Below are 16,095 nucleotides of genomic sequence, written 5' to 3'. Positions count from 1 at the left end.
TTCTGCACGGTTTCCACATCATTCTTGTGCTCTTGACAAAGGATGTGGAGCGGAGCAGGTTGGAACATGATTTCTCTCCTTTTTTGGGTGTATGAGGAAGGAGTTTTTCAGCTGGAAGTGCTGGTAGCCTTTCAGCAAACCTTCCACTGAGGTGGCTGGCAGATGATTTCTAAAATGTGGGGATTATTCAGATTTCTGTTGATTTTCTTAAGCATTTCTGCTGGGCTCCTCTTGGTCACATTTCTGCATAGTGCATGTATTCCTCTCTTTTTATAGGAATCTTAAAAACCCCATAAGCCAGGGAAATTTACTCCCAAACTGCCAATATAGCCAAGGAATTAATCACCAATAGAGTTTTGATTAGAAGAAGCTGGTGGACAAAATAAACAACCAAGCCCAACTGTTTGCTAATTCCAGAAGCAACAGTGGCACCTTGCACCTAACAGCCCCGGGGGGACAGCAGCAGGAATTTCCCCGTGGAGAGGGGGGTCAGGGGATGCCCAGGGGGGTTGGAGTGCCCATCCCTGGAGGTGGCACTCAGAGCCGGGCAGTGCCCACCCTCCTGGCTGCAGCTGAGCCCCTCGTGAGGGACGATTGCCATTTCCACGGGCTGTGTGCGCCAGGAACCAACATAGCTCACGGCAGCCGGAGCCATTTGCTCTCCAGAGCCAGCAGCGTTCATCTGCAGCCCCTGACGTGCCATGAACTATTCATGGAGCTCCAGAGTGTTCAAACACTGCCCCGCTGAAATTGCTGCTACTTTTCAACTTGATGGACATCTTCCCCCGACTGGGCTGCAGCCAGCACCGGCCTCGCCTGACGTGTGCATCAGGAGAGTGCAGGAATGCAGGGGTGTGCAGGAATTCAGGGGTGTGCAGGGATGCAGGGGTGTGCAGGGATGCAGGGGTGTGCTGTGAGAACCCCAGCCTTGCTCTGGGGTCTCATATGGTGGTGAAATTCCTCCTCCAACCCGTGCTTCCAAATTTGAGTTCCCACAGTGTGCAGGAATGCAGGGGTGTGCAGGGATGCAGGGGTGTGCAGGAATGCAGGGGTGTGCAGGAATGCAGGGGTGTGCAGGGGCTCAGCAGTGCAGGGGTGTGCAGGAATGCAGGGGTGTGCAGAGGCTCAGCAGTGCAGGGGTGTTCAGCAGTGCAGGGGTGTGCAGCAGTACAGGGGTGTGCAGCAGTGCAGGGGTGTGCAGCAGTGCAGGGGTGTTCAGCAGTGCAGGGGTGTTCAGCAGTGCAGGGGTGTGCAGGGAGGACTCTGAGCTCTTGCAGCCACCTGTGGGTGAGAGGGAATGATCCCCCCACTTCCAGAGCCATTTGGGGTGGGATTTCTGCTGGGGGTCCCATTCCAGAGCCCCTCACCCTTTCCTGCCTGCTGCTGCTCTGCAGCTTTTCCTGCTGCTGGAGGATTTTGCATCAGGAAGCTTTCCATGCCCCAGCCTTCCCCACTCGCTTTTCAGCTTAATCCTGAGGATTTTGAAGACATTATGGCTCAGCTTTGCATATGTTTTGCACAGAAGAGAGGAAAAAAACCCAGCAGCTGAGATTTTTCAAAGCTGACTGGGAGCTTTAGGCATGCAGGTTCTGCTAAGATCCATGCCATTGAAAACCCCTAGTAATTAGTACAGTATTTTGGTGCTTTTGGGACAGAGATAGATGCCTTAAAACTGACTCTGAGACACATGCAGAACGACATATTCTGCCTGAAAACCAATCTAAACCAATCTTTTTTTCCTAGTTTGTACCATGTATAGCCCCTAAGCACTGAAATCCTTTGGGTTTCTCCAGCACCTGACTGGGAATTGGACAGTGATGACCTGCATCGAGCAGGGTGGGATTTCCACCTCTTTGTAAACCACAGCTCCTTCTGTTGGGAGCTGGACTGGGCCCTGCTGGGTCCCTTCCAGCTCAGGATATTCTGTGGTTCTGGGAAAATGGAGCACAAAGTGGGGCTGTGCAGCGTGGGAGGGCAGGGCACAGCAGGCTGCAGGTTTGGGATCCTCACAGCAGCACGGCAGGCACTGCTCATTCCTGCTGGGGCTCTCTGAGCAGAGCTCTCTGCCCTGGCAGTTTCCTGGGGGTTATTCACATCACTCCCTGCTTGCCCAGTCCAAAATCCATGGCCTGTTTGTTTGTGAGCATCCTTGGAGCTTCCCAGAGCCAGCTGTCCTCCGAGCTGCCTGGCTGTGCAGAGAGCTCACCCCAGGGGGACACAAACCCTGCAGAGCCACCAGGGCAGAGGAAGGTGATGACAATCCTCCTGCACAAACAGGCAGCACCTGGGGATGATGGAGAGGCACGCAGAGCTGAGCCCCGTGCCCCGAAACGAGGGGGCCCAAAGGGGCCCAGGTCCATCATTCCACCCCAGTGTCTGCAGTGGCAGGTGCTGCTGGTGTCACCCAGCATCACCCCAGGCCCTGCCTCGCTGGGGAGCAGGCTGCCACCCACCCCCTGGGCTCATCTTCCACTGCCTCCTGCCAACAGCGTTTTCTTAGGGAGCTGTCTGACTCAGCAGCTGAAAACGGGAAGGCATTTTGCACAGCTTCCATCTTAATGAAAAGCATCTTTAAAATTTTAATCAGATGGCTCCACGCTGTTCCGTGGATTCAGAGGCTCGGTTAAAATCTGGCTTCCTGAAAACCATGAACAGGAGCAGGTGCCAGTGCTAAAAGAGCACAATTCAATTTATTTAATTGTTCAGAGCTGCTGCTTGAGCCTGTTACCACCCTGTTCCTGGAAGGATGCAGCCTGGCTCAGCTGTCATGTTCCTGCCTACAAATTTTGGTGCTGCTTTCTTTAACCCAGAAGGCCTCTTAGAAAAACCCACACTCAGCCTTTCAGGGGTTGCCTGCATGTTAAGAGCTCATCTGGAAAGTTTAAAGGAGGACAAAACCCAGCTTAAAATCCACCTCAGTGGACTGGGCCTTGCACCTGTTTGTCGTGAGGGAAAGGAAAAGATGCAGCGATGCAGCTTTTATGCATCAGGTTCAGAGTGAGGAAATGGCTGATCCTGTGTCATCCTGGGATGTTGTTTTCCATCCTGGCTGGAAATATTGTTGGCAACTCCATCAAAATGTCCATGTTGCACAGATACTCTAAATGCAGCTGGCATGGAACTGAAATTTCCATTTGGTGCGAAATTCAGACAGGGAAAAGACAAAAAAAGAAGTGTTGCCTGGAATGAGATGGGGAGCCTGGAAGGAAGCCAACATATTTTTTTTCCCACTCAAAACTCAACAGGCCTTTATTTGAATTTCTTTAAAACTGACATATTCATGGAGTTTTCAAACAGGCTTTTTCTGACAAGTCCCCTAATCCCCCAAGCCTTCCCTCCCTCCACATCCCAAGTTTGTCAGATCCTTCCCTGCCAGCTGTAGCTGCAGGCTCCTCGTATTCCACGCAGAGCTGGGCCCTCCCTGAAGCTCTGGATACACAGCTCTATATACATTTTAAATCTCTGCACATGGGCACCCATCTCATCTAGATGGATATATGCATATTTATTCCTGTACAATTCCTCTAGTCAGCCAGTTCTGGCTGATCAAACCTTCACTTAAAACATATCCTTCTGTGATAAATAAAAACACGGACTGCTCTCTTCCTGCTGGTGAATCACATTCTGGAATCTCCTGCTTGTCTTCTCTCAGTCAGAACTGGGACTTGTCTCAGGGAAGGGGTAAATAGGTTGTGTAAAGAGCAAGGGAACAGCTGGAGCTGGCCCAGGAGGGGTTCAGGTTGGATTTTGGGATGGGTTCTTCCCCCAGAGGGTGCAGGCACTGCCCATATCCCCAGGGAATGGGCACGGCCCCAAGGCTGCAGAGCTCCAGGAGGGTTTGGATGCTGCCAGGTATGCCCAGGGTGGGATTTTGGGGGGTCTGGGCAGGGCCTGGGGCTGGATCAATAATCCTTGGGCCCCTTCAGCTCAGGATATTCCCTGATTCTGTGAGTATCTGTGCTCTAAACCCAACTAACTGTGGGAAGTTAGAGCTGCACTGGAAGAGCCCTCCCCGTGTTCCCAGGTTCCCACGCTGGAGTTCTACACAAGGCACACACCTGACAAACACTGAGCCCATCTACAAAAACACAAACTGACCTGGCACTGATGCACACCCAGCACTGGGGAACACAAACTGACCTGGCACTGATGCACACCCAGGGAACACAAACTGACCTGGCACTGATGCACACCAGGGAACACAAACTGACCTGGCACTGATGCACACCCAGCACTGGGGAACACAAACTGACCTGGCACTGATGCACACCCAGGGAACACAAACTGACCTGGCACTGATGCACACCCAGCACTGGGGAACACAAACTGACCTGGCACTGATGCACACCCAGGGAACACAAACTGACCTGGCACTGATGCACACCCAGCCAGGGAACACAAACTGACCTGGCACTGATGCACACCCAGCCAGGGAACACAAACTGACCTGGCACTGATGCACACCCAGCACTGGGGAACACAAACTGACCTGGCACTGATGCACACCCAGCCAGGGAACACAAACTGACCTGGCACTGATGCACACCCAGCCAGGGACAGAGATCCCTGGCTGCTGAGAACCTCCCTCAGAGATGGGAGGAACCTCCTGGCTCACCCCCTCTGAATTTTCGGGCCCCAAGCTGGGCAACACCCTGGGGCTCCCCTGGCAGGAGAGACCCTCCTGGAGCAGTTCTGTGTCAGGAGAGGCAGACACACATTGGACTTTTTCAGTCTTCAGCCTCTGTTTATTGTTACCTGATCAAAACTTCAGCACACTGCACCCAGACCTTGCAGGTGTGAAAACAGCACAAAAATATCCAACAACCTCGTGCTGCAAGGCCTTTTTAGCCTAATCAAAAACTAACTGCCCAATTAAGAAGTGACACCTAGATTATTTTCCTTTCTAAGACAATAACTGATGCCTAAAGAGCCACAATGCAGATTTTCCCACCCAATTACAAGATACCACCCAAACCCAAGAAGAAAGAGGAAGAAGAGGAAAGAAGAAGGGAACTCGAGAAAACACCCTGTACTCTCCATCTTGAACCCATCTATAACACTCCAAAAATCCTAAATTTCTCACCCATGTGACATACTCCACTACTCTCTACAATCTATTTCACACTTTCGTGGTTTCTAGTTTACCTTGAGGCTTTGGGAGTTTTCTCCATGACTGAGGGTCAAGGTCAGAGCTGCCCTGGGGGTCAGGACACCCCAGAGCAGACACAGAAATATCCCCGGTGCCCTGGGTTCCCACAGCCCCCGGCATCAGCCACACACGGGCTGGAGAAAGCAGCAACAGGAGGTTGAGCATCTCCCCACCCTCCACATCCTCCACCCTTCTCACAGCCTCCAGAAGCCATTTCACACCTGGCCCTGCTCTGCTTTCCTGGCATCTCTCAAAAGCACTCCTTGGTTAAAATGTGAAATTCCAGCCAACTGATCGATGTGTGATATTGTAAAATATTCAGGATTCTCAGAGCAGCTTCTTCTCCTAAGTGGGCTTCTCATATTCGTGGGAAAACTCATTAATATTGAAATCCCCACTGACAGAAGGCTTGTAGGCAATACAGTATCAGGAAAAAAACATCCTTGTATTTTACATGCCGGCTTAGAGAGTGGGAATCAATGGACTAAAAACGACCTAGTTCTAGTCCTATTTTTCAGCTGATAGAAAGCAGCTCTCTTGATATTAAATAATGCATCTCTTCAGCAAGCAGTGAATAATATGATTTAGTGTGTTCAAACATTCTCTGGAATGGTGATGCAGGCTCTGAACACGCTGAATGTCACTGAGCACGCCCTGAGACGCTCGTTCAGCTCAAGCAGGAATGTTTGCCTGATTCCACACGCTCACTCGGAGGGTGTGCCTTCACGGCATGATTTACCAGCACAGAGTCCACCTGCCTGAAGCAGCAGGTGACTGCAGCACTGGAAGCAGCAATTTCCCCCAGGATATAATTCCCAGCGTGGCTCGGCCGCGGGTTCCCACAGAAACAAACCCAGAATTAGCGGTGCAGGTGCAGGGAGCTGGCTGCACACAGGCACCAGCTTTTCCTGGAGCCACGCTGGAATTTCACCCCTGCCCGGGCTCTGGAACGCAGCAGCAGTGCCCTCCATGTGCCCGGAACATAAAGCTCCCAGCTGATTAACAAGGAGCTTTAATACATTGATATTCTCGAGATGTTCACCTGTTTGATGCCAACGTACCCACAGCAAGCCGTGAAGCCCTGTACCTGTGCTGGGACAGAAGAAGCTCGGGTGTTCTGGGGCTGGGTGCTGGAGGGTGATTCCCACCAGCTGATGGAGCTGGGAGACTCTGCCTTCCCTTCCAGGTGGGGGATTTGGGAGGCAACAAAGCAGCCACCAAGCATCAAAGACTCTTGGAACAAACACACATCTGCTCCCAACAGGATGTAGAAGCTAAATTTGCCGTGATCCAGGATCGGCTCCTGAAATCTGGATCACCTTTTCACAGCCCTTTAGAGTTCTGGCAGGAATTGCAGAAGGAAGAGCTGCTGGGCTTTGGCTGGAGGAGCACAGCTGGCCCTGCCTCTTGCCCCAGGGCTCTTCCCTGCTCCAGGGCTGCTGCACCAGCCTCTCCTGCTGCCATGCAGAGTCCCCAGCTGCAGGAACACGCTGCTTTCCTCACCAACAGACAGAACTAATGGCAAGAAAGACCACTGTAAATCCCGAAATTCAGAGTCCAGCCCTGCAGACTTTCCTTACACAAAATCACTGATTGATTTAAATGGGATTTGCAACTGCATTAAGAGGAGAAAACTGGAGGGGTTGGCAGGTTTCCCATGAAACAAACAGAGCCTGCTTGAAATTAGGTATTATTGAGTATTCTGGCATATTAAATTTGTTAGATATGCAGAAAGGCAGAGCAGGGAGAAGCAACTGGAGTTCAAGGAGTTGTCCAACCTACCCAAGTGCTCATTTAAACACATGCTTTTGTTCCTGAGAAAATTAAATAACTTAAGGTCCTTCTCTCTCCCACTCCAATTTTTATAAAAGTGCCTCATAAGATGTGAAATCATTAATTAAAAAAGATTCCTCAATTATTCTCTCTGACCTGTCACAGTTACTTGTTTAGTCAGCGTTAAGAATTCAGCAACATCTTCAAAGGCTTTCCAAGACACCACCTGTGAACTAATTATGCTGAAGGAGGAAAGATTTGTAAGGAGCTCCAGCTCCTGGTGCTGGCTGACAACACAGATACCAACCGTGGCCCCAATTTGGTAACTTTCTGCAGCTAATTCTACATGCTTGAAGCAGTGTCGCTTCAAATTAGGAGAGCAAATCCCCAAATGTGGGAAAAGGGCTCCGGCAGAGAAATGCACAAATGTGCCACCAGGGCTCTCGAACACGGCGTTGCTTTGCATGAATTAAAAATGTCCTAAAAGCTTTGTCCCCTGTTGGGAACCGGGGCGGATCCTGAAAGTTCTCCAGGCTGCTACAGACTCCTCACGTCCTACAGAGAATCACTTCCAAGCCTGGTCTTTTGTCGGAGTCCAGCACATCCCTCTGGCTGCCCTGGCTGCTCCAGACCCTGGCAGGGGCTCAGAGACCCTGGCACGAAGTCACAAACACCCGTGGCCGAGATTTTAGCCAGTGGAAAAAGCTGCCAGCTCTGGATGAGGAATTACAAACCACAAGGGTTTGAGTGGTGTGGGAGATGGATTAACACAGGTGAAAAAGTAGAATTTTGGGCTTTTGGAATGAGGTTCAGGGCATGAAGATGGAGGAATTTGGGCATGCCCTGGCCTTCTTCTCCTTTGTCTTGCCCTCCATGTCTTGGTGTGATGGTGGCACTTTTCTATTGGTTTAAGGTAGAGATTCACAGTCTAACATGGGTGATGGGAATTGGTGAAGAAATTGTAAACATAGACGTGTAGTTTTGGGTATATAATGTGGGAGCTGCCCAAGGCTCGGGCCAGAGTGCCACGGGCTCCTTGCTAGGCAGAGCTTGGCAGGTCAGAGAAAGAATGTTTAGATAAGAAGAAATAAACAGCCTGGAGAATGCAATTGGAGACATTCCAGGCTCCTTCTCTGGCTGCCGGGCCAGGGAAGCAAAGACTCTTTTTGATCTCTCGGGGTCATCCTGACCCCCAGAACCCCAAGAGAAACTGAGAGTCTTTGAGGAAGACCCTCGGGTCTTTGGGATGACCCGAGTCCCTTGAGGAAGACTGGGAAGACCCTTCCCAGTCCTTGGGAAGACCGAGCAGTGGTGATGGGACTCCGACCATGCTGTCAGGCGTTTCCCTGCATTTCTGGGGAGCCTGTCCCCAGCTCCCTCAGCCAGCTGCAGGCAGTGTCGGCCTCCCTCTGGGGAGTTCTCACACCTCTGGCTCAGCGCTGAAACCCTGCCAAGGATCTGTGTCCTCCCAGCAGCAAAACCTTCTCGGGGAGCAGAACACGCCCCCCGAAGCTGCGCTGAAGCGCTGAAGGATGGCGGTAATTAGCTAATTAGCTGCAGAGCCTTGATTGAGCAGGAAGGAGGCCGATGCTCTGTTTTCTGACTGATGTGAGACACGAGGCCAAAATGAGCTCCTAGAGATTATCCATGCTTTGTATTCCTGCACGAGGGAAGCGGGGCAGGCAGGCAGACCCAAAGGACTCTTGGCCAGAACCTCCTGGGAGGACCTGAACAAAGCCAGAAACGTTGGCCCTGCTCCTGGCAGGGGGTGAACGAGATGATTTTAAGGCCCCTTCCAGCCCAAACCATCCTGTGGTTTATGATAAATTTTACTGTCATAAGCAGCTGTGGACAGATAACCCAGCTTCTCTGCCACCATCAGCCCAACCTGCTGCCTTCACTGCTGCTGCTGCAGCACACCGGGGACTCAGTTCCCAGCACTCTGGGAAGGTTTTCATTGCCTCTGCAGCTGAATGACTTGGTAACAATAGTGCTGGCATTTCCCAGCTATTTACCAGGCTAAAATTAGCCAAGTAGAGGGACTATCACAGTGTTATTTAATTATGGAAGGCAAACAGAACAGTTCATTGCAATGTCACTGCTGGTACCAGGGCTCATTTCCAGGAGGAAAGACTCAATAATAAATTTTCAACCATTTTGAGAACTGTCTTTAAACCCTCCTCCCCTTTTCTGTTGTCTTTCAGCAGAACAGATGTTGGTTTTCAACTGCAAACTGAGCTCAGTGCTTTCCTTGGTAATTTAAAGTTGGATTTGCTCACGTAGTTTCATAACTATTGCAACTTTAATGACTCCCAAATTTTTCTACTATTGTGTTCAGAGGTTTTCATGTTCTCAATTTCATGTTTGGAAAAATCCCTCTCTATTTAGCACCGTGCTTTCAGAATTAAGAGAGGGATCATTATTAAAGGACTCTATTGCTTTCTACTCCCCCATCTCCATGCTGCTCCCAAAAATACACATAATTTTGCTCATTTGGTGCAAATCTCTGCAGACAAGAATGCAAACACATCTCAAAGCTGCGTTACTTGAAGAGCAGTTTTTGAAAGTGAGGAACCACCGTGACTCTGTTGGAGCACTCACTTCTGGGGATTGAACCCAGAAATGTTACTGGAGTCCACTCCAGCTGCAACCACCCGGCATTTCCCTCCTTCCCTGGGCAGAGCTTGGAAGAGGACCAGGCTGAGGGCACTTTTTCAGGAATTCCAAACCCCAGTGTTCAACACCACCAGGGTGAGGTTCTCCCATCGCTGCTTTGCACGACCGACACAGCAGCGACCCGACCCTTCTTCTCAGCTTCTCTTAATCCAAAAATAATTCCCCAGCTTATGTCCAACTGCTTGCTAGTCCAAAGCAACTGTGGAAAATCCCCAGGATGGGGACTTTCACTGCAGGCACCATCAGCTTTTTGCAGTCCAGTCCCCCCTCCCATGCCGTGGCTTTGGATGGAGGCATCATGCAGAGGTTTTGCTGCAGCTCTGGCTGCAGGCACAGGACAATCTCTGTCCTAGAGGAGATGGAGACAGGGACAGTCTCTGCCCTAGAGGAGATGGAGACAGGGACACACTCTGCCCTAGAGGAGATGGAGAGCTTTGGGATGCTCCCTGGAGCCCGGGGAAAGCAGGGAGGCAGCACCTCTGCCCCCTGAGTGACACCAGAGCTGCCCTCCCTAAGCTCTTTAATTAAAGCACTGCAGATTTAAACACTCAGCTTGCTGCTCCTGTAGGTCTGGGGTGTTGGAATCACCTGTGCCTGCTTTTCCTTCTGCAGCCCTTGGTTTAACCTGCCTCACTTGGTTTAATCACCTCAATTTCTGTGGCTTTCTGGTGCAATCCTTCCAATCTTTAGTTAGGAAATAAAAGTACTCATCTGGTGAAGGCTTTGCCAGAGGAAAATTCTGCCTGCTATCCTGGATGGGATATTGGGAAAGAATTATTCTCTGTGAGAGAGGCATGGTCCTGGCACTGGTGCCCAGAGCAGCTGTGGCTGCCTCTGGATCCTTGGCAGTGCCCAAGGTTGGACGCTGGGGCTGGAGCACCTGGGACAGTGGGAGGTGTCCCTGCCATGGCGCTGGAGGGGCTTTGAGGTTCCTCCCAACCCAAACCATTCCAAGATTCTGTGAGCAGCCCCACTGAGGGTCCTGCTGGGGAGCAGTAACAGGAATCCCCAAGAAAAGGGGGATGCAGCAGGAGCACCAGGAGCTGTGGGTGCCCTCCAGGCCCACGGAGAAGCGTTCAGCCCCCACCAAGCCCTCCCAACAGCTCCTGCTCCATCCCACAGGCAGCCAGAGACGAGGCAGCGAGAGATCTGCACATCCTCCAACCAAGACCCACATTTGCAACAACACCAGCAAGGGTTCGGAGGGGGAGGTGGTTCCAGAGCAGGGAGGTGCCCGCAGGGAGCAGTGCCCTGCACAGCCCCACCGCAGAGACCCGTGGCAGGGAGGGGATGGGGGACAGGCTGCTCGAAACAGGGAGAAAGAGGACGAGACACGAAGCCTGCAGGGAAGACACACCAATGGAAGCACAAAGACAGGGACAGTCCAGCACTACCACGACACAGCAGCCCGGGTCAGCCCCGGGCACGGATGGCAATGAGGCCCGGCAGGCACCGACCTCCTGCGGGGGATACTGACCTGGGCTCGAGACACGACTAGAGGTAGTAGGCTCAATAATTTCTACAAAAAGGGAAAAGGAAAAAAAAAAAAAAGAAAAAGAGAACATTTGGGAGTTAATCACACATGGAAGACAAGTACAGAATGAGACAGCAAACAGTCATGCAAGAGACAGCACAGTTCAATCTCGAGTGGGGCTGGGCAGAGCTCTGTGCTGGAGCTCACCCAGCACTGCTCTTACCCACACTTTGTGCACACCATCAGCACCATCACACCCCCTCCGGGCCGGGCTTTTTGCCCCTGGGGTTCTGGAGCTCCAAAGCTTTTCTCCCGGGAGCCACTGAAACCTGGCTAAGGGAAGGGCTTTGTTCTCTCCATTGAAGGCAATTTCCTCCCATGAAGATCAGTCAAGGTAACAGTTTTGAACAAAGAATGTTTTAAAGCAATTGTTTTGTGCTTCGGTGAACTTTTAAGAAGGCACATCTTTTTAATTATTGAAGTCTTTCCAGAAGAGAACATTTCTCAGAAACATCAAACCCATTTGGAAGTTGTTTACTTCCCCCAGGGCAACCAATACAAACAGGCAAAGTTAAGAGAAGACACAGTTCTCCTGCATCCAGCCTAATGAAACAATCACCTGTGGCTTTTCATTATAATTTGACTTTAAAATTCATTATTCTGGGCCTTTTTATTAGCTTTGAATAGTGCTATGCAAAATGAAATACCGGTCCCAATTAATCTTGCACGGAAGCAAGCTCCCGTCTCAATGCAGCAATTCAATACTGCTCATAAAAAAGGTTTAACAAAATTACCAAGCTCAAAAGATCATTGACCATATCTTGACTATAACAAGAAACTAATGAAAAAAAATGGGAGCGAGTTGACAAGCAGGGATGTGCAGGGAATGGCTGAGCACACACCAGCTCCTGGCCAATTTTGAGGGTTTTTTTCCTCCTACAATTGCTTTTCAGGTTAATACTGTGCAAACACGAGTTCAAGAGAAATAGCAGACAAATATTTCCCCAAATAAAAAGTTATGAAGGTTCTTTACCCAACTGCTAAACTTCTGCTAATGCAGATGAATGTTTCCAACCTTAAAACCAATTATTCAACACCTTGACAAACACACTGTGGGTGCTGATGAACCCAAATCACGTTTTGAAAGCGAAATGGAATTTGAGCTGTGTTAAACTTTTAATTGGCATTAAAATCCATGAAGTTGGTGACACCTTCAGCATAAAAAGGGTTTTGGGTACGAGGTTTCCCAGCCCTGTGCAGGGGCAGGGGCAGATGGGTCTGTCCCTGGTACCCCACCTCACTCCCCAGCGTGGCATGGCAAGGGAGAGGGGGAGATGCTGCTCTCCATGCAGGAGCATCCCAGGCACGTGCAGCTGGCTCCAGCGAGGAAGAGGAGGGATGGGGAGGGTGCTCATTGTGCCTTAAAACTCTGCTCAGCCAGCCAGGGCACAAACAAGGCTTTTCCCCAGAATATTTAACTGAGAGAAAGCAAAATTGCCCAGAAATGCAGAAATCTGTGAGATGCCAAATTCATGGCAGCGATGCCCAAGTTTCAAGAAACTGAAGAAACTTGGACTTTGTGACACGGGTGTGGATGGGGAAAAGGGGAAAGAGCCACAAAGGTGCATTTGTGGGGTTTGGATCTGAAAATCCCAAAGGTGCTTTCTCAGGCAGGGGCACAGGGAGGGCCTGGGTGCCACTGCACCACGCAGGGGACATCAGGGACAGCCCCAGCAAGAGCAGCTGCTGGAGCTCCAGGCGAGGAAAAGGGAAATTCAGCCTGAAGGAAGGGGAATTCAGCATGAGGGAAAGGGAAATTCAGCATGGGGGAAGGGGAAATTCAGCATGAGGGAAGGGGAAATTCAATTCAAGGGAAAGGGAAATTCAGCCTGAGGGAAGGGGAAATTCAGCATGAGGGAAAGGGAAATTCAGCATGAGGGAAAGGGAAATTCAGGATGAGGGAAGGGGAAATTCAGCATGGGGGAAAGGGAAATTCAGCCTGAGGGAAAAAGGAAAATTCAACATGAAGAAAAGAAAAACAACACAAGGAAGAAAAGGAAACTCAACCCAAAAGAAAAAGGGAAATTCAACATGAGGGAAAAGGGAAATTCAACATAAGGGAAAAGGGAAACTCAACATGAGGGAAAAGGGAAATTCAACATAAGGGAAAAGGGAAACTCAACATGAGGAAAAAGGGAAACTCAACATGAGGGAAAAGGGAAATTCAACATGAGGGAAAAGGGAAACTCAGCACAGGGAAATAGGGAAACTCAGCACAGCAAATGCTCCCACCCCAAAATGTTCCCCTGGCAAAGGAGGCTGTGCCCCTGCACGGAGCAACCCTGACTTCAGCAGGAGAAACAGGAGCTGGGGTCCAACAAGAGGCTCAGACAAAACAAAAGCCTATCAAGATTTCCTCGGTTTTGTATTTTAAAGGCTGTTTTAAAAGTGTGACAATAATTTGATTTAGTGTTCCTTAACTTCTCCCAAGCCTTAATGTTCTGAGCAATTACAGCCTTCTCCTCATGGATAATTCTCAAACTGGCTCAAATGTGTTGTGCAATGATGACAAACGTTATTTTTCTGGCTACCTTAAGTTAACAGCATCTTTTTCTTGGGAATTTAGGACTCAATCCTCGTGACTGTGGCTTCCTGGGAAAGTTCCTCTTGCTGCAGATGAACACCATTCTTTCCAACAATCAGGCAAATTAACACACTCAGTCAGTACAATATTTCATTAAAAAGCAAAATACCCTACCCAAACCAGCAGGGGTTGTGCTGGGATCGTGTCTCCCTGGGAAACATCAGATCTAGACTTAATTATAGGTGCTTAAGGTAGCATAAAGTCACAGATTCCTGGCAGCATTGAGGCTGGAAGCGAGGGCGGTGATTTAATGTATTATTCTTGCAAAAAATCTCATTTTTAAATACATTATTAGACCAAGGCATTGGAGAGACGGATCTATTTCTAGTTTCAAGTTCTGAAACTCTTTGCAAATCTTTATTCATGAAAATGTTCAGGTCTGTAGAGAGAAAACAAAACCAGCTGGTTCTGAAGAAGCACGCTAGGCTGGTTCATTCAAATTAAAATTTGTTAATGACTCCTTAGGAGCCCTGGGAGGCAGGGAAGCGTGGGCAAGAGTGGCACGATCTGCACTGCACCTCCCTGGGACCCAGTCCTGCGCTATCAGGGCTGCTCACATTTCCAAGGGTGCTTGTGGAAAAGGAATCTGCAAGTCTAATGGAAACCCACCGTGTCTGGGGCTGCAGTGGGGAATTCTCCCCAGCTGGACCGTGGGGCTTTGGAAGAGCAGGGAGTGCCCAGCAGCTGCTGCTGTGCCCGTGGCAGAGCTGGGCTGCGTGTGCAGGACCTGTGTGAGGTCCCTGCAGAGCCACCTCCTCGGGGACACCAAACCCGGCTCGCTGGTTTAAAGCAGAGCTTGGCGTCAGGCTGGGCTCAAAAACATAAACCAGGAATGTTCTGGGCATGGGGATACTGGCACAACATCCTGGCTGCCAAACGCACCTGGAGAAGTGGGGATGCAGTTCCTGCCCAGCTCTAAATGCCCCAAGCCCCAAGCCCCTGACTGACTCACCAGGGAAGGAATTTTCCCTCCTATCCAAACCAGACCTGCCCTGGTGCACCAGGAAAGGCTCAGGCAGTGCTGGTGTGGCAGCCCAGCTCTGCTGGAATATGTGGGCACAGGAATCCCCAGCAGGTTGTCATGGGAAGAGGTAAATCCTGCTGTTCTCCTCAAAATCAGTTCTGGCTGGGGGTGGTGAGCCGCATCTAACGCTGGAAATGACCCAGACAGTCAGCAGCTGAGAGGGTTCAAATGGAGTGGGAGAATAAACCCCAGGGATTTGTAGCTGCAGCTCTAATCCTCAAAAGGGAAACCTCTGCAGAATGTAAGCACTAAAGGCAGCTGGGCCAAGGAGGTGAGGTTAAATGCCAAGGACGTTTAGTAGCTGCCTTTTACCAAAAGCACAGAGATTGTATCTAGAAATTCCTTTCTGATCCCAGCAGAAAAGAGCTGGCAGAGAAAACCTCTTATCAGAATGGGAAAGCATCCCATGAAAGGGGAGCACAAGGAGGCAAATTACAGGGAGCAAAAGGAATTGGCTGCAAAAAGGCCCTGGCTGGGAAAGCCAGAACAGGAAGGGAACCGCCAAAGTAAAGCTGACCCCAGAGACTGCAGAATCATTAAGGCTGGAAGAGACCTCAGAGATCATCAAGTCCAAGTTAAACCCCACCATTTCCACTCAAGAACACAGTGAAGGAATGAGGCACCCTGAGCAAAATGAGAGCCCCTCTGCTCACACAGAAATTCAGCACGGACCCAAACCTATTTTTGTCTCAGTTTTATCACAAGCAGAAACCCTGGCATTCTGCATAAAAACATGAAAATGGAAATTGCCAGACCAAAGTTAAAACAAAATTCAATCAGCTCAGGAGGCTGAGGTCAGAGGGATTTAAATATGTTTGCACATAAAATTGTCAAAACAACAGTAAATTCCCAGGCAGGGGAGGACAGCGGGGCTGAGAATTACAGACGTGCTCGAGGAGGGCAGGACCCACAGCTGCAGCTTCCTGACATCCAAGGCTTGGGAAAAATATGAGCTGGAAGGAGCTATTAGAGGATACAGGCAGGTGAAAACAAGCAAGTAAATAAACCCTGACTTTTAGTTTACCAGAGGCCAATTACTGGTAATTATTTGCCTAGCAAATCTCCTGCATGTGGTTAGGAAGGCAGCGATTCATCAGCCCCTGTTTGCCTGAGCAAAGGGAACAAACTGGGGGCAGATTCCTCCAGAATTCCAGGGGGACGTGCACCTCTCCAGCCTGCCTGTGCTCACGCTGCTCCTCCTCGGAGCTCCCCAAACAAACCAGGCTCCTGTGAGGAGGAAACTCGGGTGATTTGGGCAGGGATGACCCGAGGGAGCAGAGCACCGACCCTGGCTCCTGTCCACGGCAAAGCCCAAACTTCATCCCCCAGAGAGCAGGGGGAGCTCAGCAGAGGGC

At 50.3% G+C, this 16,095-nt stretch overlaps 1 protein-coding gene and 1 long non-coding RNA gene across 5 annotated transcripts in view; both read right to left on the bottom strand.

The window, feature by feature from the left end:
- The window catches only part of NEGR1 (neuronal growth regulator 1), a 175,260-nt gene that overhangs the window by 25,052 nt on the left and 134,113 nt on the right, over positions 1-16,095 (bottom strand). For 3 of the 4 annotated variants that reach the window (XR_014956980.1, XM_031505577.3, XM_085586068.1), the window contains exon 7: positions 11,076-11,117. The exons of the other annotated variant lie outside the window; for it this stretch is intronic. Coding sequence is in view for 2 of the 3 variants with exons in the window: in XM_031505577.3 (XP_031361437.1) it covers positions 11,076-11,117 (42 nt within the window). In the remaining variant the exon portion in view is untranslated. The remainder of the gene's footprint in view (positions 1-11,075; positions 11,118-16,095) is intronic. 4 annotated transcript variants of the gene reach the window in all.
- Positions 1,086-6,360, bottom strand: LOC146766716 (uncharacterized). The gene is made up of 3 exons (XR_014956981.1): positions 4,290-6,360; positions 4,177-4,253; positions 1,086-4,098 (listed from the first exon to the last, which is right to left on the bottom strand). It is a non-coding gene; the product is annotated as an uncharacterized LOC146766716 (long non-coding RNA).

The sequence above is a fragment of the Lonchura striata genome, chromosome 8 (assembly GCF_050655825.1).
Source record: "Lonchura striata isolate lonStrDom1 chromosome 8, ASM5065582v1, whole genome shotgun sequence".
Classification (NCBI taxonomy): Eukaryota; Metazoa; Chordata; class Aves; order Passeriformes; family Estrildidae; genus Lonchura; species Lonchura striata.
The sequence above is the reverse complement of the archived record's forward strand: the minus strand, read 5'-3'. Positions and strand labels throughout refer to the sequence as shown.